This window comes from Mustelus asterias, chromosome 8 (genome assembly GCF_964213995.1).
Source record: "Mustelus asterias chromosome 8, sMusAst1.hap1.1, whole genome shotgun sequence".
In the NCBI taxonomy this organism is placed as follows: domain Eukaryota; kingdom Metazoa; phylum Chordata; class Chondrichthyes; order Carcharhiniformes; family Triakidae; genus Mustelus; species Mustelus asterias.
In genome coordinates this window covers 96,349,785-96,373,919 of record NC_135808.1, presented here as the reverse complement: position 1 = coordinate 96,373,919, position 24,135 = coordinate 96,349,785, and the positions used below count along the sequence as shown (strand labels likewise).

At 43.6% G+C, this 24,135-nt stretch overlaps 1 protein-coding gene across 1 annotated transcript in view; it reads right to left on the bottom strand.

Moving 5' to 3' along the window:
* slc5a9 (solute carrier family 5 member 9) overlaps positions 1-24,135 on the bottom strand; it is a 55,092-nt gene that overhangs the window by 1,277 nt on the left and 29,680 nt on the right. Inside the window, exons 7-13 of the mRNA XM_078218549.1 lie at positions 23,292-23,497; positions 21,588-21,723; positions 21,115-21,222; positions 14,673-14,823; positions 10,131-10,299; positions 6,569-6,784; positions 102-252 (exon numbers count right to left, since the gene is read on the bottom strand). Of these exons, the coding sequence (XP_078074675.1) occupies positions 102-252; positions 6,569-6,784; positions 10,131-10,299; positions 14,673-14,823; positions 21,115-21,222; positions 21,588-21,723; positions 23,292-23,497 (1,137 nt within the window). The remainder of the gene's footprint in view (positions 1-101; positions 253-6,568; positions 6,785-10,130; positions 10,300-14,672; positions 14,824-21,114; positions 21,223-21,587; positions 21,724-23,291; positions 23,498-24,135) is intronic.

Here is a 24,135-nt window from a genome sequence, read left to right as displayed (position 1 = left end):
CTCTTTGGGCTGGAATTACTGGATAAACTACTGTGGCTAATGGTTAGCATGTAACAATACCATCAATGTCAGCCCTTTTCAGAAAATCATTGTTCATCTACCTGCTTCGTGTAGATCTTCATTCTCTGCAATAGATTGCACTTCGTCATTACTCTCAACAGCTTCGTCAACTGTCTTTGGCTGACTCGCGGCATCATTCATGTCAATCTTGAAGATTTCGTCGTGTCTAGTCCACCATGTTAATCGGGCCAGCTTTGGAAATATCAAACAATGCAGTCATTTACTCTGTGAATTACATTGACTTCGGTAAACCATACATGCAGTTTCTTTTTTGGTGTCGATATTGCACAATAATTTTTTTAAAACTTAATTCATTTGACAAAATACTGGCCACAGGCTACTTCGTCCTTGAGTTGAATGGGAAAATAAAACAGGGTGCTACTGTTTACTGCAGCAGAACTGATATAAACAAGATCTTCAAAAGCAAATGTGTCGCTGCTTTGTTCCCTGACACGTTATCATTGGTGGAATTTTGTGCCTGGATTTATGAGTCACAATCAGTAGGCAGTCTGAATGGAGATAGAATTCACGTGCACCCTGTAAACATGAGGGGTGACACAGTGGCACAGTGGTTAGCACTGCTGCTGCACAGCGCCAGGGACCCGGGTGCGATTCCCGGTTTGGATCACTGTCTGCGTGGAGCTTGCACATTCTCCTCGTGTCTGCGTGGGTTTCCTCCGGGTGCTCTGGTTTCCTCCCACAGTCCAAAGATGTGCTGGTTAGGTGCATCGGCCATGATAAATTCTCCGTCAGTGTACCCGGACAGGCGCCGGAGCGTGGCGACTTGGAGATTTTCAGTCACTTCATTGCAGTGTTAACGTAAGCCCACTTGTGACTAAAAAATTAACTTTAAAAAAGAGTTTTTGCTGCAAAACAATTAAACTCAACACCTTGTTTGCCAACATGCAATGATGTTTAATGCATCTTGATTAAAGATTAGAGGAAAAATAATAGACTGTTACACAAAGCTGCAATAGAAAAAGTACTTAGAAAATTAGTAGTAGAGTAGCTGGGACCTCAATAAGGTGGGTCATACTTGACCAACCTTATTGAACTCTTTGAATAATTAGCAGAAAGAGTAGATAATGGCAAAGCTGTAGACATAATCCATTAGATCCACAAAAAGCTTTGGATATGGTGCCACATAGTATAGCCACGGCTAAGATCAGAAGATGTGGGTGGGATCTTGTGGCCCCACTCGTCACAAAACCGTAAATTCCCACCCGAGGTGAACAGACCTTTCCATGGTCCGCCCCTCACCTGCTCCACTTCCTGTGGCAGGCGGGGCGGTAAAATTCCAGCAGAGATGCCAGGGAACAAGTAATAGAATGAATAAGAGTTGGCTACAAAACAGAGAGTAAGGGGTTAAAGGTTGTTACCCATATTGGTAAAGGTTGGGAGGTGTTGTTTTCCAGATGTTGGTGCTCAGGCTGCTGTTATTGATCACGGACTTGAGAATCATAAGTATACTTTCAAAATTTGTAGACAACAATAAACTGTGGTTGTAGCTAACAGAGGAACACAGGAACACATTATAGGAAGATATCAACAAACTTTTTGGTGAGAAAACAAAGAGAATCACAAACTCCTTGGGAAATAAGTGTCCAACTGGGATAGAGAAGAAAGGCTATCTTGGGTGCACACAAATCATTGAAAAAGCAACACAGGCTAATAAAGCTTTAAGAAAAGCAAACAAAATACGAGTTAATTTCTAGAAGGATAGACATGTCAGCCGTGGTTCAGTGAGTAACATTCTTATCTCTGAGTCACAGGGTTCAATTCCCACTCTAGGATTTGACCACTAAAGTCAAAGCTGACACTCCAGGGCAGTCCAGAAGGAATACTGCTCTGTTGGAGATATGGGGTACAATTTCCATTAAAGAAAAACTAAATGCCCAGTGGGCAAGAAAATGAGAGGTTTTCCTGTCTGTTTCTTGGGCGAGTTTAGTTCAATAAATTCCCAGCGTTCTGCATCACAGAGTCCACCAGGGGATTTACACTGGTGGGGTGGGAGGGGCGGAGCCTAATCCCACTTGAGAAGCCGGCATCAGAGTGCTAAGGGGACCACTGCGCATGCGTTGATCTCCCAGGATACTGGGAGATCGGTTGACATGTGCATCACTGCACCCCCCCCCACCCCGACCCCGGTCGCCAGCCTCCTGGTCATCAGCCCCGACTTCCCCCCCCCACCCGCCACATTGCCAACACATGCAGCGAATCATGGGAGAATGATGGTTTTGAACATTGTTCACTGTTTCTGAAAAAAAATATTTTTAAAAAGGTATTGCAAAGTTCTGATGTCACAGTTTCCCTCTGTTATCACAGAATCGTTATGGTTCAGGAGGACATTTGGCCCATCATGTCTGCACCAGCTCATACTTCTCCACATTGAACTTCATCTGCCATCTGCCTGCCCACTCCGCTTAAGTCCTTTTGAAGTTCTACACTGTCCTTTTCACAGTTTACAATACTTCGAAGTTTTGTATCATCCACAAACTTGGAAATTGTCCCTGAACACCAAGATCTAGATCATTCATATATATCAGGAAAAGAAAAGGTCTCAATCCTGACCCCTGGGGAACACTGTTACAAATCTTTCTCCAGCCCTAAAAATATCCATTGACCATTATAGAATCATAGGAACCCTACAGTGTAGAAGGAGACTATTTGGCCCATCGAGTCTGCACCGACCACAATCCCACCTCGGCCCTATCCCTGTAACCCCACCCTCTGCTTCCTATTATTCAGCCAATTTTGCATCCACGTTTCTACTTTCCCTTTTATTCCATGAGCCATAACTTTTCTCGCAAGTCTCTTGTGAGGCACTGTATCAAAGGCCTTGTTTATATGGCCCATTACAGCACGGTTGTAGCTGAATGTGAAAGTACCGAGGATGACAATTTACATAAGAAGATAGCTAAGAGCAGGAGTAGGCAATGCAGCCCCTCGAGCTCCAATATTTAACACAATCATGGTTGATGTAATCTTGGCCTCAACTCCACCTTCCTGTTCGCTCCGCATAACCCCTCATCCCACTACTAATTAAAAACCTATTTGTCTCCGCCTTAAAATTATTTAGTGTTTTGGCATCTACTGCACTGTGGGGTAGAGAATTCCAGATTCACAACCTTTTGAGTGAAGCAATTCCTCCTCGTTCCTGTTTTATGCCTGCCACCCTTAGCCTAAAACTATTACCTCTCGTTCTAGAATATCCAGCAAAGTGAAACATATGATCTATATTTACCCTGTCATCCCCTTTAGCATCTTATATACCGCAATTAGATCTCCTCTCATCCTTCCAAACTCTAGCGAGTGTAGGCATAAACTACTCAATATCTCTTCATAAGACAAGTCTTTCATTGCTGGAATCAATCTAGTGAACCTTCTCTGTACGTCCTCTACTGCATTTACATCCTTCCTTAAGTAAGGAGACTTCACTAAGGGTAAAAGAACCATCTAGAGGTAGTAGCTTCATACAAATAGCAGTATCTCTGTAAGTGTGAGGCAAGTTATAAAATGGTCCATTGTTACTGGGTAGAATGTAACCAAAAGGTGGCACTATAACTCTAATCTATAGCTTTCTATCCAATTTACACTTGTTTAATGGCTGTGTGCACTGTTAGGCTTAGAAGTTTCCCATGTCTGATGGCATGAGACAGACGAAGCATGTTATGAATGCATGTTCTGTGGCCATTAAGTGCTGGACTGGTACTTGATCTTGAAGCTCCTAGCTCAGAGGTAGGGACACTACGCGCTGTGTCACAAGACATGCTAACACTAGTCTTAGGATACTGAAAATACCAAATCGTACCTACAGAATACTTTAAATGCTTGACATATCTGTTCAAACATACATTGATGCATATATATATTTTATTGATGAAGAGAGCTCCTGAGTTCAAAATGGCAGAATCCTGGAAGTGGGCTGGATAATATTGGGATTCCAACCCAAACACTGTCTACCACACCACCGACTTTGCTGATGACACCAAAGTCGGTGGTGTGGTAGACAGTGAGGAAGGGTGTCGTAGTTTGCAGGAAGACTTAGACAGGTTGCAAAGTTGGGCCGAGAGGTGGCGGATGGAGTTTAATGCGGAGAAGTGTGAGGTAATTCACTTTGGTAGGAATAACAGATGTGTTGAGTATAGGGCTAACGGGAGGACTTTGAATAGTGTGGAGGAGCAGAGGGATCTAGGTGTATGTGTGCATAGATCCCTGAAAGTTGGGAATCAAGTAGATAAGGTTGTTAAGAAGGCATATGGTGTCTTGGCGTTTATTGGTAGGGGGATTGAATTTAGGAGTCGTAGCGTTATGTTGCAACTGTACACAACTCTGGTGCGGCCGCACTTGGAGTACTGTGTGCAGTTCTGGTCCCCACATTACAGGAAGGATGTGGAGGCTTTGGAGAGGGTGCAGAGGAGGTTTACCAGGATGTTGCCTGGTATGGAGGGGAGATCCTATGAGGAGAGGCTGAGGGATTTGGGATTGTTTTCGCTGGAAAGGCGGCGGCTAAGAGGGGATCTTATTGAAACATATAAGATGATTAGAGGTTTAGATAGGGTGGATAGTGATAGCCTTTTTCCTCTGATGGAGAAATCCAGCACGAGGGGGCATGGCTTTAAATTGAGGGGGGGTAGTTATAGAACCGATGTCAGGGGTAGGTTCTTTACCCAGAGGGTGGTGAGGGATTGGAATGCCCTGCCAGCATCAGTAGTAAATGCGCCTAGTTTGGGGGCGTTTAAGAGATCCGTAGATAGGTTCATGGACGAAAAGAAATTGGTTTAGGTTGGAGGGTCACAGTTTTTTTTTTAACTGGTCGGTGCAACATCGTGGGCCGAAGGGCCTGTTCTGCGCTGTAATGTTCTATGTTCTATGTTCTAAGACTTTTTATAGGATTTAACCTTGCACTCCTCTCCTTGACAATGAAAACAGCCTTCTCCCTTTTTCTTCTCCAAAACTTGAGTCCAAATAATTTACATGTACAATTGAACAAACGTGGTCCCAGCTCAGATCCATGTGGGACTCTACTTCCCACTTGCTGTCTCTCCAAAAAAACTCCCCTTACTCTGTTAGCTAACTTGTAGACCTATTTCAATTCTGCTATCTGACCCCTTACTCCGTGTGCTCCGACTCTTGTCATAAAACTCTTGTGTGGCACCTTACTGAAGGCCTTCTAAAGGTCCATGTATATGAGGCCCATCCCATGGTGGGGTCTGAACCTTTGTTCCCAGAGCATTAGCTTGAGCTTTTATTAGTCCAGTGACATTATCACAACACCTAAGAATGCTACGGAATATAGAAATTTCTCCACATATAAGGAACAGAGAAAAGTGAAGCACTAAGATCTTGGAGTTAATACACAACTTTAGCTCCATGAGGGGGGAACAAAAGATCCAGTACTGCTTCGGTACTGCATAGCAGCTGAAGTCTGATTATAAAACATATTAAATATCTTTTTGATCATGATATAAAATCCCATCTTCATTTCACAGTGGAATTGTGATTGATTCAAGCTGGCACCATGAATCCTGTCTTCATGACTGCTAAGATAATTATGCCATAAATCAGTGCTAGCACCTTTGAGAACATTAGAAGTCGGAGCTGGAGTAGAGCCATATGGCCCCCATGAGCCTCCTTCACTACTGAGTTAGATCATGTCTAACTCGACTCCACCTCCTCCCCCATCTCCGTATTTCTTCATCAGTTAATGCCTGAAAATCTATCAATCTGTCTTGAACATACTCAATGACTAATCATCCAAAGTCTTTGGGGATAAGAAATTCCAACGATTCATGAATGTAGTCCCGATCAATTTGTTACCTCTCCCATATGGAGAACAAATTGGTTTTCTTCCAATCCAGAAATTTAAATGTTGACTCAACATGGTGCAGAGCAAGAAACTGCAGTGGAGGAGACCAGTCATGAAATAGTGGGTGGCACAGTGGTTAGCACTGCTGCCTCACAGTATCAGAGGCCCAGGTTCAATTCCAGCCTTGGGTGACTGTGTGGATTTTGCACATTCTCCCCATGTCCCACAGTTCAAAGATGTGTCCGTTAGGTTGATTGGCCATGCTAAATTTCCTCTTAGTGTCCCAAGATGTGTAGGTTAGGGGGATTAGCGGGATAAATACGTGGGGTTATGGGGATAGGGCCTGGATAAGGGTTGGTGTAGACTGACAGGCCTGAATGGCCTCCTTCTGCACTGTAGGGATTCTGCAATTCTTCTGATGCCTGGGTTGGGTTTTCAACACCAGTAAAATGGGAGATAGGAAGACAACAATCTAAGATGAAATAAAAAAAATCCATATTTCTATTGGCTTCAGATGTAATATAAATAGATTTTATGGACAATACATTCAATTTCCTGAAAAGAAAACATAACGAGATCCAGGTAAGCGTTTGGATTACACTTCAGTAATGGAAAATAATTTTATGCACAGACGCTAAAGTAAAAAAGGGATGCAGTTTCTTTGACAGGTCAGTGAAATGCAGAATACCTGTTACGTACATTGTCTTCCTTAATTGCTGGGGTTAATAGGCTGACAATGGTGATAACTATTGCAGTTAATCCACATAGTATTATAGCAAAATAAAGGTAATGCACATCCTTGAGGACGCTGGGCCTGCGATCCACTTCACCACATGATGGCGCTCCATAAACAAATTCCATGATCATTCGAATAAGACCGAAGGTGAGTCCTGCCATAAGGCCCCAGAATGCACCCTGTGAGGTTAAAGAAAGACATGTTCCACTGCTTTTATTAAATACCATTTCCAGCAAAGACAATTTATAATAAGGGTATAACATTTACAGCCTATGTTGTCAGCCACCAGGTGAGGAGTTGCTTTTGGGGGATAACTTTGAACAATGTACAGTGCAAAATGTCATTCTTTTTATGCGTTTGTATTGGATAATCATGTCATAATCTCTTATTCAAGTAAAGTAACTGTGGACAATCTGCGATATTGCAACTCACCCCTGCTATTTGGTTTCAAACAGAAATGTTCCTGCAGTGGCCAAGACTGGGACTACAAGCAGTCATGATGTGGAGATGCCGGCATTGGATTGAGGTAAACACAGTAAGAAGTCTCACAACACCAGGTTAAAGTCCAACAGGTTTATTTGGTAGCAAAAGCCACTAGCTTTTGGAGCGCTGCTCCTTCATCAGGTGAGTGGGATTTCAGTTCACAAACAGGGCATATAAAGACACAAACTCAATTTACAAAATAATGGTTGGAATGCGAGTCTTTACAGGTAATCAAGTCATAAAGGTACAGACAATGTGAGTGGAGAGAGGGTTAAGCACAGGTTAATGAGATGTGTATTGTCTCCAGCCAGGACAGTTAGTGAGATTTTGAACATAAGAACAGGATATGCTGCTCGACTCATCGATCGACAGTTCCGACGCGCCACAGCAAAAAACCGCACCAACCTCCTCAGAAGACAAACATGGGATATGGCGGACAGAGTACCCTTCGTCGTCCAGTACTTCCCCGGAGCAGAGAAGCTACGACATCTTCTCCAGAGCCTTCAACATGTCATTGATGAAGACGAACATCTCGCCAAGGCCATCCCCACACCCCCACTTCTTGTCTTCAAACAACCGCACAACCTCAAACAGACCATTGTCCGCAGCAAACCACCCAGCCTTCAGGAGAACAGTGACCACGACACCACACAACCCTGCCACAGCAACCTCTGCAAGACGTGCCGGATCATCGACACAGATGCCATCATCTCACGTGAGACACCATCCACCAGGTACACGGTACATACATTTGCAACTCGGCCAACGTTGTCTACCTGATACGCTGCAGGAAAGGATGTCCCGAGGCATGGTACACTGGGGAGATCATGCAGATGCTACGACAACAGATGTATGAACACCGCTCGACAATCACCAGGCAAGAATGTTCTCTTCCTGTTGGGGAACACTTCAACGGTCATGGGCATTCGGCCTCTGATCTTCGAGTAAGCATTCTCCAAGGCGGCCTTCACGACACACGACAACGCAGAGATGCTGAGCAGAAACTGATAGCCAAGTTCCGCACACATGAGGACGGCCTCAACCGGGATCTTGAGTTCATGTCACACTATCTGTAACCCCCACGACTTGCCTGGGCTTGCAAAATCTCACTAACTGTCCTGGCTGGAGACAATACACATCTCTTTAACCTGTGCTTAACACTCTCTCCACTCACATTGTCTGTACCTTTAAGACTTGATTACCTGTAAAGACTCGCATTCCAACCATTATCTTGTAAATTGAGCTTGTGTCTTTATATGCCCTGTTTGTAACTGAAATCCCACTCACCTGACGAAGAAGGAGCAGCGCTCCAAAAGCTAGTGGTTTGTGCTACCAAATAAACCTGTTGGACTTTAACCTGGTGTTGTGAGACTTCTTACTACAAGCAATCCCTCGATCTCAGATTCTAAAACCTGGGGCAGGTAAGTACAGGTGGTCTCATGGCAGGCTGGAGAGGTGAGATCCGGGGAGGTGTGGAAAGGAGGCTATTGAGTACGTAATCCCATTTTTTCCACATAAGCATGGATTCCCCTCCCCGCCCCCTCTTGAACTCCTCCCGCCAGCCTCAAAATTGAAGCTGGGTGGAAAACTGCTCTTAAGTGACCATTAATTGCCCACTTAAGGGTCTCAATTAGGCTGATTTCGCGCAAGGCTCTGCAGGCCAGCCTAGGCCTTGCCCTTCCCATCGCACAGGTGCTTGACAGGCTGGGAGTAGGAAGGACATTGGGAACCAAAAGAGAAAATACTGGAAAATCTCAGCATCTGTAAGGAGAGAAAAGAGCTGACGTTTCGAGTCCAGATGATCCTTTGTCAAAGCTTTGTCAGAACTTTGCTGAGATTTTCCAGCATTTTCTCTTTTGGTTTCAGATTCCAGCATCTGTAGTAATTTGTTTTTATGAAGGACATTGGGAAGGCTATCTGGGGAACTTTACAGGCTGTCTCCGTTTGTAATCCCACTGGCTGGGGAATCATAAAATTCTGCCCCACAGGTTTTTTGAATACAGTTCTATCCACTCAGGAAAAAACCCAACACAAACATAAAAGAGAAATTGGATAAAGGGTCCACGATCTCAACTGGTTTGATGATGGATCCATCACCGTAAAGTTCAGTGTCATCAGACCAGAATGGATAAAAACAACAAAGGTCATGATCATGTTTTCAGTGTTGGAAAATTATATATAGGTAGAATTAGAGTAAAATAGAATTGGGGCTTGACAGTAATAATCACACATCAGATATCTGTCCAATAATATCTATACTTGTATCTGGAGTATAGCCATTTGGCCGATGCCCATGGGATTGTATCTCGGCCAGTTGAGTGGAGACATTGCTGATTCAGAACCATTCTAAAGTACATTTTTGCTGGACAAAATATTCCCTTCAGCAGCGTGGATTATTTTTGAGTGAATCTTGGTGAGACAACTTTCAATTATGTATTTTGAAAGATCTCACTCATAAAGATTGAAAGCTAGCTTCAGCAGAAGGGGTATTAAATATCTGTAATTTTAACACCTCTCATCTGGCGAAACAAAGCCTGTAAAGAGAAGATTAAGAAGGCTGACCAAAAGCTTGGTTCTTGGTTGACTGAGAGTCTGAACTCAGTTCAAGTAAATAAATCTGGAATATAAAGCTTGTATCAATAAATGGCTATGAAGCAGTCAGATAGTCATTAAAAATGCAGTTGGGTCACTAATGCTGTTTGGGGAACAAATCCTATTAAAGTTTATTTATTAGTTACAAGTAGGCTTACATTAACACTGCAACGAAGTTACTGTGGAAATCCCCTAGTTGCCAGACTCTGGCGCCTGTTCGGGTACACTGAGGGAGAATTTAGCATGGCCAATGCACCTAACCAGCACGTCTTTGGACTGCGGGAGGAAACCCACGCAGACACGGGGACAATGTGCTAATTCCCCACAGACAGTGACCCAAGCCGGGAATCAAACCTGGGTCCCTGGCGCTGTGAGGGAGCAGTGCTAACCACTGTGCCACTTATTAGGAATAGCACCATGCATACCTAAAAATGTGGTGCAGATTCTTACCTGCTCATTGATTCTCTTCCAGAATACTGCCATAACGAAGAGTGCGGTGATTGGTGGCGCGAGGTAACTGGTAATAGACTGAATGTAGTCAAAGAGCTTGCCACTGTTAGCTGTCTGAATAATAGGGATCCACACTATACTGATGGCAACTAGGAAAATAATAAATACCCTGCCAAAAGAAAGAAATTAATGCAGAAGCACGAGAAAAGTAATTAAAATGTCTTATTTCCCCTGCTGGAGAGGATAACCATGATAAATGATAGGAAATAACATTCAGGCACAGCTTCCATGTAACTACTGCAAGGTCTCTGTACTGATCCATTTCTGTCCATCAACTATCTTCTTTATTTATAGACACTTGGCTAATCATGGGAAAAACACTCAAGAGATCTTTTTATTATTACAAACGCCCCTAAACAATCATATTAAGATGGTGAATGATTTCTCACAACCTCCATTATATATACCTTTGGGTTAAAAAGAGAATAAAAGGCGCTTCGCAGAATGAAGGCAGGTGGAAAATGGAAAACAAGCCAACAAAAGAAAGATTAAAAGAACTGACCAAACACTTGGTTGAAGATATATGGAGAATTTGAATTGAACTAAAATAAATAGATCTGGAATATAAAGCTGGTATCAGTAAGTGACCATGAGGTTGTCAGATAATTGTAAAAATCCAGTTGGGTCACGAGTGTCAATTGGGGAAATTTCACGGAAAGTCAATTTTCAAGAGCATTGGGATAATTAAAAGGGATTGTCACAACGGAATGAAAAACTGTGAAGAGAGAAGTAATGATGCAGCCCATCACTTCTCCTGTGTTTTAATGTTTTTTGCATGAATTGCTTGCAAGGTGGGTTCTCACCTTTGACTCTCTACAGCACCATGCTTTAGGTCAGTACTGCAACACGTCTACAAGAAACTGAAGCCCAAGTTTCAAGGCATTACTGTCCATTATTATTCCTGCACACATTCAAACTCTATGCTACACAGTCACCCCGCTGTCCTTGCACCAGATAGTGAGGCTCAACGGGTGGAATTTTACAAGACTTTTTCCAAGTGTCCAGCAAGTCTCAAAATGGGAGAGTTCTGGATCCGTTTTTTGGGCGAGTTTGCCCAATCCTATGCACTCTGTCTCTAAAAAAATGGACTTGTCAGTTTCTAGCCAGAGAGGCTGTGGGTGGGGCTTAATTCACCAGTCAGCCTGTAGAGGGAGGTATTGCGCATGTGCAGACCTCTGATGTTGCACATGCTCATTAACAGTAGCAGGAGTCTAATGTACAGACAGAGAGCTGTCAGGCCCCGGCTCCTGCAGGCAAATTGAACTAGCTCCCCACCCCCTGCAATTGAGGGGGCCCCAGGCCCGGGATGCAGGCCCCGCCACGCTCCCGCCACCCAGATCAATTGCGGCCCCGGCACCCAGACTGATCACGGACCCCTCCTTCCCCCACTGATCGCAGACCCCCTCCCTCCCCCATCCATCATGGCCCCACCGCCCTACCCTACCAATTGCAGCCCTGCCGAACTCCCCCACCAATCACATGCAGAGTGGCAGCGGGGCCCTCCCCCACAGGCCCCGCCTACATTGGCCCCACCCCTTGGCACTGCCCGATGGTCATTGCCCAGGTCCCAGGCTGCCTTGCCCAGGTGCCACTGCCAGTCTGGCACTGCCCAAGGGGCACCCCGCCTTGCACTCGGCCTCCCCGGGATGCCTTAACAGCCTCCGGTTCCACCGGCGAGGCCAACACAACTGACTGTTCCCCATTCAAGGGGAACCTCTCCCAGCGAGGCCAAAAGGGCACGCGAGACTGGACGACTGAGCGCCGGGCTCGCTAAAAACGTGTAAAGCACGATTTCAATAAATTTAAATAAATTAATCAGCCTCTTGCCCATTTCCGGTGAGAGGCTAACTGCGCCGGAATTCAGGGTGTCGTAAGATTGCACAGGCCGTGAAAACCGGCACCAATCTTGCTAGCCGCTTTACGCCCGATTTTATGGCATTTTCCTGCCGCAAAACCCATGGTCGACTTATGATGAAAGTGAGGAGGTGTGGGATAGAGGGAAAGTTGGCCGATTGGATAGGTAACTGGCTGTCCGATTGAAGACAGAGGGTGGTGGTGGATGGAAAATTTTCGGACTGGAGGCAGGTTGCTAGCGGAGTGCCACAGGGATCAGTGCTTGGTCCTCTGCTCTTTGTGATTTTTATTAATGACTTAGAGGAGGGGACTGAAGGGTGGATCAGTAAATTTGTTGATGACACCAAGATTGGTGGAGTAGTGGATGAGGTGGAGGGTTGTTGTAGGCTGCAAAGAGACATAGATAGGATGCAAAGCTGGGCTGAAAAATGGCAAATGGAGTTTAACCCTGATAAATGTGAGGTGATTCATTTTGGTAGGACTAATTTAAATGTGGATTACAGGGTCAAAGGTAGGCTTCTGAAGACTGTGGAGGAACAGAGAGATCTTGGGGTCCATATCCACAGATCTCTAAAGGTTGCCACTCAAGTGGATAGAGCTGTGAAGAAGGCCTATAGTGTGTTAGCTTTTATTAACAGGGGGTTGGAGTTTAAGAGCTGTGGGGTTATGCTGCAACTGTACAGGACCTTGGTGAGACCACATTTGGAATATTGTGTGCAGTTCTGGTCACCTCACTATAAGAAGGATGTGGAAGCACTGGAAAGAGTGCAAAGGAGATTTACCAGGATGCTGCCTGGTTTGGAGGGTAGGTCTAATGAGGAAAGGTTGGGGGAGCTAGGGCTGTTCTCTCTGGAGCGGAGGAGGCTGAGGGGAGACTTAATAGAGGTTTATAAAATGATGAAGGGGATAGATGGAGTGAACGTTCAAAGACTATTTCCTCGGGTGGATGGAGCTATTACAAGGGGGCATAACTATAGGGTTGGTGGTGGGAGATACAGGAAAGATATCAGAGGTAGGTTCTTTACGCAGAGAGTGGTTGGGGTGTGGAATGGACTGCCTGCAGTGATAGTGGAGTCAGACACTTTAGGAACATTTAAGCGGTTATTGGATAGGCACATGGAGCACACCAGGATGATAGGGAGTGGGATAGCTTGATCTTGGTTTCAGATAAAGCTCGGCACAACATCGTGGGCCTAAGGGCCTGTTCTGTGCTGTACTGTTCTATGTTCTAAAACGGGCATAAAGTGGCAGTAAAATTACATCCAACATCTTCCCCTCTGCTCAGCTGGGCTTTGGAAGGTGGGTTAATAGAATAGCTCTGACGAAGGGTCATACAGACTCAAAACACTGACCCTATTCTCTCTCCACAGATGCTGTCAGATCTGCTGAGATTTTTCAGCATTTTCTGTTTTTGTTTCAGATTCCAGCATCCACAGTATTTTGCCTTTAATAGGATCATTTTTTTGGTGTGTTTTTCACATCCCAAGCCCACATCTTGGCAGAGTCACTTGGCGGGTCACTCTGGCATGGCCTCCTTCATGTAATAACATGTAGAGCATGGCACCGTGGAATCCTTCTAAAGACTTTCTAGCACAAAGGTTAGACAGGCACTTACATCTTATGGTGATGCAAACCACATAAGTGGTAGCACAACTGTCGTCAGAAAGAGGAGACTCTACCAATAAATGTTTGCCAACATGAAGTTTTCAAACCTCTTTCTGCCGACGCATAAGAATAAATGAGGATGAAAGAGACCATTGTCTCTGCTTGCAGCAAAACCACTTGGCATATCTTTGCTGGAAAATCTGATGGTTTCTATAATGTCTGACCAATGTACAACTTCAGTTTTGTTCCTGAATGTGCCTAGCACAGCCCTTGGGGCCTTTCCACACATCTCCGATTGCAATGGGATCTTCATCAATTGGGCCAGTGGGCTGATGATTGGCAGATGGAGTTTAATTTAGATAAATGCGAGGTGATGCATTTTGGTAGATTGAACCAGGGAAGGACTTACTCAGTTAATGGTAGGGCGTTGGGGAGAGTTACAGAACAAAGAGATCTAGGGGTACAGGTTCATAGCTCCTTGCAAGTGGAGTCACAGGCGGACAGAGTGGTGAAGAAGGCATTCAGCATGCTTGGTTTCATTGGTCAGAACACTGAATGCAGGAGCTGGGACGTCTTGTTGAAGTTGTACAAGACATTGGTAAGGCCACATTTGGAATATTGTGTACAGTTCTGGTCACCCTATTATAGAAAGGATATTATTAAACTAGAAAGAGTGCAGAAAAGATTTACTAGGATGCTACCGGGACTTGATGGTTTAAGTTATAAGGAGAGGCTTGATAGACTGGAACTTTTTTCTCTGGAGCATAGAAGGCTGTGGGGTGATCTTATAGAGGTCTAAAAAATAATGAGGGGCATAGATCAGCTAGATAGTCATGTTGATCACAGTACTGAAGCTCCCCTTGGGGGTCTTAGCAGAAGCATGGCTACCTAATTATGGCCTAAATCAAGGCCAGTAGAAAAGCAAAACACATGAACAGCCAGCAGCGTGTTAAGTTGGTGATTCATATTAATATTCCGCTGTGTTTTATTTTCTTATCATTTCTTACTGAAATGTGAGGTTACCTGCCAACAATCATCAGCTCCAATTCGGTGGCGCCTTTGCGGATTCGCTGCCAGATATCAATAGTGAAGAGTGTGCTGCTGCTGTTAAAGATTGAGGTGAGTGAACTCATTAAAGCAGCCATCAATACTGCTATCATCAGCCCCCTCATGCCTGGCTCAAAAAAAACAAAGGAAACAAAAGCAATCATATTTACAATCAATTATTTTTTGGTGTGTGGAGAGGGAAATGGAAGCCAACATCCAAACGTCTGATGAAACCCATAAATTTAGATAATGTAAATTAATGACAATTCAAGTTTCAAGCTTATTTATTAGTGTCACACGTAGGCTTACATTAACATTGCAATGAAGTTACTGTGAAAATCCCCTGGGTCGCCACACTCCGGCACCTGTTCGGGTACACTGAGCGAGAATTTAGCATGGCCAATACACCTAACCAGCACATCTTTCGGACTGTGGGAGGAAACCAGAGCACCGGAGGAAACCCATGCAGACATGGGAGAATGTCCAGACTTCACATAGACAGTGACCCAAGCCGGGAATAGAACCCGGGTCCCTGACGCTGTGAGGCAACAATGCTAACCACTGTGCTACCCCATCCCACCATGCTGCCCCAATTACAATCTTTTTCAGCAACTTCAAAGAAGCATAAGGGATTAAATCATATAATTACTGTTGTGACGAAGACTCCATGCAGGCAATTGTGGTTGTTATCAATGAACCCAAAAGTCAGCAATGTGACAGCCTGGAACATTTACATAGAAAAACAGGAACAGGAGGAGGCTATTTGGCCCTTCGAGACTGCTCCGCCATTCATTATGATCATGGCTAATCACCCAACTCAGTAACCTGTTCCTGCTTTCCCCCCATATCCATTAATCTCTTTTGCCCCAAGAACTATATCTAACTCCTTCTTGAAAACATACAGGCTGGAATTTAACTGCCCCGCCTGCCATGGGAATCGGAGCGGGCGAGGGGCGGACCACGGGAAGCTCCGTTGGCCTTGGGTGGGATTTTACGGTTTCGGAACGAGCGTGGCCATAAAATCCCGTCCATAAAGTTATGACCTCAAATACTCTCCGTGGTAAAGAATTCCACAGACTCACCACTTTCTGGGTGAAGAAATTTCCCTTCACTTCAGTCCTAAATGGTCTATCAACTAAAGGACTGATTTTTGTCACCACAACAGGCAGTGGGAGTCAGAAACTTTTCCAACTTGTTCCACCCTCATCTCAGACTGGAAACGGGAATTGGGGTGGGAGGCCAGAATCAGGTCCTGCACATGATTTTTGAAGTCCATCTGTCTCTGTTCTGACGTGGACGTAGGCATGAAAATCTGGCCTAAGCTCAGACATCCGTATTTTTCCATTTTTCCTGTTTTTCTGTGTGAGATTGTAGTAGATTGTGGCCTACCTTAACATCTGTCATAGGGAAAATGTCAGAAGCCATTATTAAAGATGCTAAGGCAGGGCACTTGGAAAAGATCAAGGCAATCAGACAGATTGAGCATGGCTTTGTGAAAGGAAATCACGTTTAACCAATTTACTGGAGTTCTTTTAAGGAGTGAGATGTGCTGTGGGTAAAGGGGAACCAGCGGATGTACTGTGCTTAGATTTCCAGAAGGCATTTGATAAGATGCCACATCAAAGGTTATTGAGGAAAATAAGAACTCATGGTGTAGGCGGTAACATATTGGCATAGATTGAAGATTGGCTAGCTAACAGAAAACCGAGTTTGCATAAATACAAAGAACAAAGAACAAAGAACAATACAGCACAGGAACAGGCCCTTCGGCCCTCCAAGCCCGCGCCGCTCCCCGGTCCAGGATTGAATCCTGAATCCAGGATTCCCGCCCAATTTTCCAGCCTATCTACATACCAATATCCTATCCACCGAGCTGTCCCTCACAGCTACGATGCTTTGTTCATTACAACCTATTAACTTACCCCCACCCCCCCATTCCAGACCATGTGATCTCCAGGGAGAGGCGAAAACCCAGAGTGAAAAACCCCAGGGCCAATATGGGGAAAAAAAATCTGGGAAATTCCTCTCCGACCCCCTGAGGCGATCGAAACGAGTCCAGGAGATCACAATGGCCCAGATCGGAAAATGCTTCCCAACCCTAGTCATTTCCACTTCCACGAACACCATATGAATTCCCTGCCCCCGAGACAGGTTCCCAACTATCCGCAGTCTCACTCTGTACTGGCACCAGCAAGATGATCGTAGAATGAAGCCTTGAAACGAGAAACCAGGAACAATTAGCCCGCGCCGCTCCCTGGTCCAAACTAGACCACTCTTTTGTATCCCTCCATTCCCACTCCGTTCATATAGCTGTCTAGATAAGTCTTAAACGTTCCCAGTGTGTCCGCCTCCACCACCTTGCCCGGCAACACATTCCAGGCCCCCACGACCCTCTGTGTGAAATATGTCCTTCTGATATCTGTGTTAAACCTCCCCCCCTTCACCTTGAACCTATGACCCCTCGTGAACGTCACCACCGACCCGGGGAAAAGCTTCCCACCGTTCACCCTATCTATGCCTTTCATAATTTTATACACCTCTATTAAGTCTCCCCTCATCCTCCGTCTTTCCAAGGAGAACAACCCCAGTTTCCCCAATCTCTCCTCATAACCAAGCCCCTCCATACCAGGCAACATCCTGGTAAACCTCCTCTGTACTCTCTCCAAAGCCTCCACGTCCTTCTGGTAGTGTGGCGACCAGAACTGGACGCAGTATTCCAAATGCGGCCGAACCAACGTTCTATACATCTGCAACATCAGACCCCAACTTTTATACTCTATGCCCCGTCCTATAAAGGCAAGCATGCCATATGCCTTCTTCACCACCTTCTCCACCTGTGACGTCACCTTCAAAGATCTGTGGACTTGCACACCCAGGTCCCTCTGCGTCTCTACACCCTTTATGGTTCTTCCATTTATCGTGTAGCTCCTCCCTACATTATTCCCACCAAAATGCATCACTTCGCATTTATCAGGATTGAACTCCATCTGCCATTTCCTTGCCCAAATTTCCAGCCTATCTATATCCTTCTGTAGCCTCTGACAATGTTCCTCACTATCTGCAAGTCTGCAAATAGATCTTTTTCTGGTTGTCAGGATGTGATGAATGGTGTGCCACAGGGATCAGTGCTGGGACCTAAACTTTTCCCTATTATGTAAATGATTTGGATGAAAGGACTGAAGGTCTCGTTGCTAAATTTGCTGATGGCACAAAAATATGTGGGAAAGTAAATTGTGAAGAGGACTTAACATGGCGACAAAGGGACATAGATAAGTTACGTGGGTGGGCAGAAATCAGATAAATGAAGTATAATGAGGACAAATGTGAAGTTGTCCCTTTTGGCAGGAAGAATAAATAAGAAGCACATTGTCTAAATGGTGAGAAATTGCAGAGCTCTGAGGAGCAGAGCGTTCTGGAACTCCTGCTGCATGAGTCACAAAAGGCTGGTATACAGGTAAAGAAGATTCTTTTTCTCTCAGAGGGATTCTCTCAGAGTCACTGGAACTCTCTTCCTCAAACAGCAGTAGAAGCAGAATTGTTGAATATTCTTAAGGCAGTCCTAATTAGATTCTTGATTAACAAGTGGGTGAAAGGTTATCAGCGATAGGCAGGAACGTGGGATTGGAGTTACAGTCATACCAGTCATGACATTAATGAATGGCGGAGCATTCTCGAGGAGCAGACTGGATTCCTGCTGGTACTAATTTTTATGTTTGTATGGAAAGACTTTGCTATGTATAGATCAATAGGCAGTGCTATGTGTACCTCAATAGGGGGTGGTATGTATAGATCAATAGGCAGTGCTATGTGTACCTCAATAGGGGGTGGTATGTATAGATCAATAGGCAGTGCTATGTATAGGATCCATAATTGGAACTTATTTTAAAAGTGAATTTCTGTTTATGCTCCATTTTTTTAAAAACATCTTTTGTGGGATGTGAGCATCGCTGGCAAGGCCATCATTAGTTGCTGCTTACTATGAATTTCCTTTGAGAAGGTGGTGATGAGATGCCTTCTTGAGCTGCTGTAGTCTATCTGGTGTAGGTATAATGCTGTTACGAAATTCCAGGATTTTGACCCAGCAACAGCAAAGAAACAGTGATATAGTTCCAGATCAGGATGGTGCGTGGCTTGAAGGAAAGATTTGCAGGTTTTGATGTTCCCATGGGTCTGCAGCTCTTACCCTTCTGGATGGTAGAAGTCATGGGTTTGGAAGATGCTGTTGAAGGATCTTTGCTGCACTGTATCTCGTAGATGGTACACATGGGTGCCACTGTTACCAGTGACAGAGGGAATGAATGTTTAAAGTGATCTGTGGGGGCTGATCAAGTGGGCTGCTTTGTCCTGGATTACATAAAGCTTCTGGAGTGTTTTTGAAGCTGCACTCATCCAGGCAGGTAGAGAGTATTCCATCACAATCTTCACTTGTGTCTCGTAGATTGTGGACAGGCTTTGGGGAGTCAGGAGATGAGTTAGTGCCTGCATACTTCCCAGACTCTGACCTACCTTGTAACCAGAGTATTGATATGGATGGTCCAGTTAAATTTCTGGTCAATGCAAACTCCGAGGACGTTGATGGTTCTCAAATCTGAAAGTGCACCACCCACTGGCAGAAATGTATAAGGCCCCTTTCTAAATCAGCTGACACAATAGGCACCTCAGCCATCCAAAAGAAAACACATTGAAATGGCTGAGGGAGGAATAGAGAGAGATATTTTCCAGCTTCACTTTACCACTTGGTTCAACATATTTCTGCAAGGCAGGGGGGAGTTAAATTCACAATAATGAATCTTTGATTTTGGTCACTTAGGGCATGGGTCCTTGATTTTGCCATTTTCAGAAAATTAATGAATCCTACTGAAATTTTCCAAATAAAATAAATTCTTCTCATCTGGAATGCGATGATTTTGTAAGTTCTACAGTGAATGAAAGGGTCTGATTGGAGGCAAGGCAGCTCCATCTATGGAGAAAGAAGACTAACAGTGAGCTGGAAAGCTGGACTAAGTGGTTTGCCTGCCTGATCGCTGCTAGAAAATTGTCACCTTGCTGACCTTGTGCATAAACAGAAGGTGGAAGAAAACAAGTGTTAGAAATAATTTAACTATGAATGAATAACAATAGTTTACAATTTTAACAATTTTGCTTGTGAATAGTGTGACGTTAGTGTAGCTTTAAGAAAGGTTTTTTTAAAAATCATGATTTAAGTCTGAGGATTCAGGGTAGAACATTTAGGACGGAGGTGGGGAGACATTTCTTCACCCAAAGAGTGGTGAGCCTGTGGAATTCATTACCAAAATGATTCATTATTCAAATGATTCATCACCAAGTGATGCCAAAACATTGAATGTATTCAAGACGAGGCTAGATGTAGTACTTGGAGCGAATGGGATCAAAGATTATGGGGAGGAAGCAGGATTCAACTATTGAGTTGGACGATCAGCCATGATTGTGATGAATGGTGGAGCAGGTGCGAAGGGCCGAATGGCCTCCTCCTGCTCCTATCTTCTACGTTTCTATGGTTTCTTAGCTCACAGCCTCAGCTGATGTCATTGTTGTTGCCGGGCAGGCTACCAGATGCCTTTTTATTTCTCCTTGAGTGGTTTGGATGGGAGTTGTTTGTTTTTACTTTAGGATGTTTTTATAACTACATTGTTAGGAGGAAAACAAACTGGTTGGCAGGTCAGGTGACAGAAATTCTTTCATTTTCAGTTCTGCACCACAGTTTAGTTTTGGAAGGGACTAAAAAAAAAATGTTTTCTCTCTCCCTGTTGTTTTGGAAATTCTGCTGGTTATCTGAAAGAAAGCTCTCACCTTCCTGCAGTAAAGATTCTGCAGTTGGTGGTTTGACCAAAGAGTCTCTTCCTGGGGTTCTGATAAGCTGTTCTGTCTTCAAACTGTTCTGATGTATCAAGAGGACTGCAGACTTCAACCAAAGGACTCAATTTCCAGTATCACATGAGCATTAGTTTTTGCTGTGTTAAACCTGTTTAAAAGGTTTTGTCTATGGAAGGTTTTGATTTTGATTGGAACACATTAGATATATTTGTTAAGGGTTATCCATTATAGTGGTCGTTTTGGTTTCTTGTTTGTAATTGATAAAGGTTCTTGCTCATTTTCTTACTATACATGTTAACTATATTCTTAAATAAACTTTGTTTGACAAAAGCTCCCCAGTGGTTCATTTGAATCATACCTGAAGTGAAATCTATGATGCTTATCCTAGCCAAATTCAAGATGCAAAACTCATGGTTCAGGCAAGCTCCATACAACACTTTGGATATTTCTGACCTGAACCATAACAATAGACCCAGTGAAGGATAATGTACACAGGCAGTGGACAAGGGAATAAAGAATAGGAGGCTCAATGTTCACAAATATGAATTTCTAGAACTAAAAGATAGTAAATGCATAGTCTCACCTACAGGCATAAGTTCCATTACCAGTTTGGGGTATGCAATGTTTGAACATCCTACCCTGGCTCCACAGATGGACTCACAGACAGCAGGATCCACACAGCCCACTTGATCTGGAAATGTTCAAATTAAATGTATAAGAACAGTAATTGTACAATTGACTAAATGTATCATTTAACTCTTAAAAACAATTCACAACATAAATAACATGCTCAACCCTATTTGTGTTGTGAGTTTGTCATATACCTGAAGATATGCAATTTCACAGAACTTACTGAATAGGATTGTCACTCTTTAATGGATCAAATGAAAGCACTTGTTATTCATCTCTCTATTTCTTTACTAATGTAGATTAGTTACATAGATGCCACAAGAACATTTAAACATTTAATTGATTCTTCTATGCGAAGCAAGTGTTACAATTTGAAAGTGCTTGAATTATGGTTTATAACTAAATTCAGATGAGTTTTATACACACCTGGATACAATGCTCTGCTAATCATGCCTGGCCAAACAATAAAAAACATAGGCAACATTTTCAAGTAACCTCCAAAAATGGATCCTGCTTTAGCATGGGAAAGATTTCTTGCCGAAAGGGATCTCTGTACTATTACCTATTTAAAAGAGGCAATTGCAAATAAATTTCAAAAGATGTCTTAAAGTTATCATCTCATTAAGACGCCAGTAACAACAGTAGCGAGCAGTATTTATTATAGTAGGAATGATGTTCAATTGATAGCTGAAAATGGACAGTCATTGGGCAGTCAGATGCCAGCTACAATGGCAGGCCAAGCAGGGCACCCCACCAATTTTGCTGCTGGCATTTTTAACATAGCATTCTTCAGAGCAATTCAATGGGGGCACAATCAATTGATGTAGAGAGGGTCAAAAATCTAACAGAATTGGCAGTTAGAAAGATTCATTTCGATGACAATCCTGAGGTTAGACAAGGTAAACGATGAAATAATGGAGTCCTAAATTTACACTGTGAAATATTAACATACAAACTCTTTTGGCTTTGTTTGGAGTTCCTCTGTTGTTGTTAGAGGCATTAATCTGTTATTTTAAATGGGTTAGCATTTCCACTGAGATATAAAGAGGAAAATGTCAGATGCACAAAGTAAGCATTTGCACCTTAGTATCCCGCAGCTTAATTTCAGTGCCAGAAGGCTAGCAATTACTGTTGATAATAACAGTGGGGAAATGCTTACCATTGCTAATATATGCTTGTTAAAGTAACAGAGGAATGTAATGCAAATTCATTCAGAGATTCATTCATCTGCTATTACCACCAACAATATATTCCAATATAACAATTAGACTGTTTAGGAGAGTCTGGTTAGTTTGGAGATATTCTGAGCTCTCCACCAATAGCGACTTTATTTCAGTTGAATAGTTTTGTGAAGATCAATGCAGTGTAGAATCTTGGTCTGTTTACTACATGCTCCAACTCCACAACCAATAATGTGCCCCTTCAAACTTAAGCAAGTCCTTATGCGCTCACTAACATGGAAATTCCTTGTCTGTGTGTTATGAATGGATGTAGAGATGCCGGCGTTGGACTGGGGTGAACACAGTAAGAGTTTTAACCTGGTGCTGTTAAAAACTTTAACCTGGTGCTGTCAAAACTCTTACTGTTATGAATGGACACATGGTAATGAGTTAAAGTAGTTAAAGTTTATTTATTAGTCACAAGTAGGCTTACATTGACACTGCAATGAACTTAGGGTGAAAATCCCCTAGTCGCCACACTCCGGGGCCTGTTCGGGTACACTGAGGGAGAATTTAGCATGGCCAGTGACCACCTAACCAGCACATCTTTCAAACTATGGGAGAAAACTGGAGCAGCCGGAGGAAACCCACGCAGACACGGGGAGAATATACAGGCTCCGCGCAGACAGTGACCCAAGCCGGGAATCAAACTCGGGTCCCTGACGCTGTGAGGGAGCAATGCTAACCACTGTGCCATCGTGCCGCCCAGTGCCAATGAGTGCCTGTAACTAGAAAAATAAAATAAAAAGGTAGTTAGAAAATGAAAAACGATAAGAAGATAGTTTTAGGAAGTCCATAATTTTAAAAAATGAGCTTCTGGAATAATTGCCAGAAATCCCGTCGTATGGAGATCAAGTAGCAACTATTCTCACATTTTCCATGTGAATATCTTCAGGCTGACGTGGTTTACCTGGTCAGTGCACCAGCACCATGTGGCAAGTACTGAGAGACCAAATATGAGCCCAGGCCAAGGAATATCACCAGTGACTGGATTTCGAAACATGTGGAAAGCATCAGCACGTGGAATGTGACATGTAGTGTTTGCCACAGTGACGTTGGGAATTGCTTGGAAATACTTCTCCACCATGCCTGTGTACCAACCAACTTCGCTAAAACCTAAATTCAAAAAAGATTACTCTTAGTTCTACACGCCATGAAGACTTTTACAGTCCATTCATATGTTTCACCTGAAACGTACATTAAGATTACATTAAAAGAGAATGATACTTAATATCTGTAATATCGTATACACTCATGTAAAATTCAACCTCATGTAGAAGTAAACTGCATGACCTTCAGTTCAAAAAATATAATTTCCCATATACCCCGTGTAAAAATCAGCCATGGTTTTCAGGGATCAAACTGTGGTTGGTTATTAATTACTTATCGGTATTTACTACAGTTCATTCATTTGAAGGTAAAAGTCAGTTCTTTACATTTTCCCTCTGCCAATTCTAGTGGCAATCGCCCAGGTACTTGGGTGGGGTCTTGGGACATCTTTGGGAGAGGTAAGGTACACTATTGGATTGTTAAAAGTGACTATCATTCAGCACGTTTTACGATCAAACTCATTGGAACTGTCAAGCTGTCAAAGAACTGAGCAGCTGTCAATAAACTGTAAAAAAGCTGCCCAACTGTCAAAGCTGTCCAGGAAATGTCAAAACTGCCCTAGAAGTGTGAAAGTTGTCAAGGGACTATGCAAGGATACTAGGTGAGTTGGCATGGAGGAGTAAGGGCAAACGGTGATGTATGGA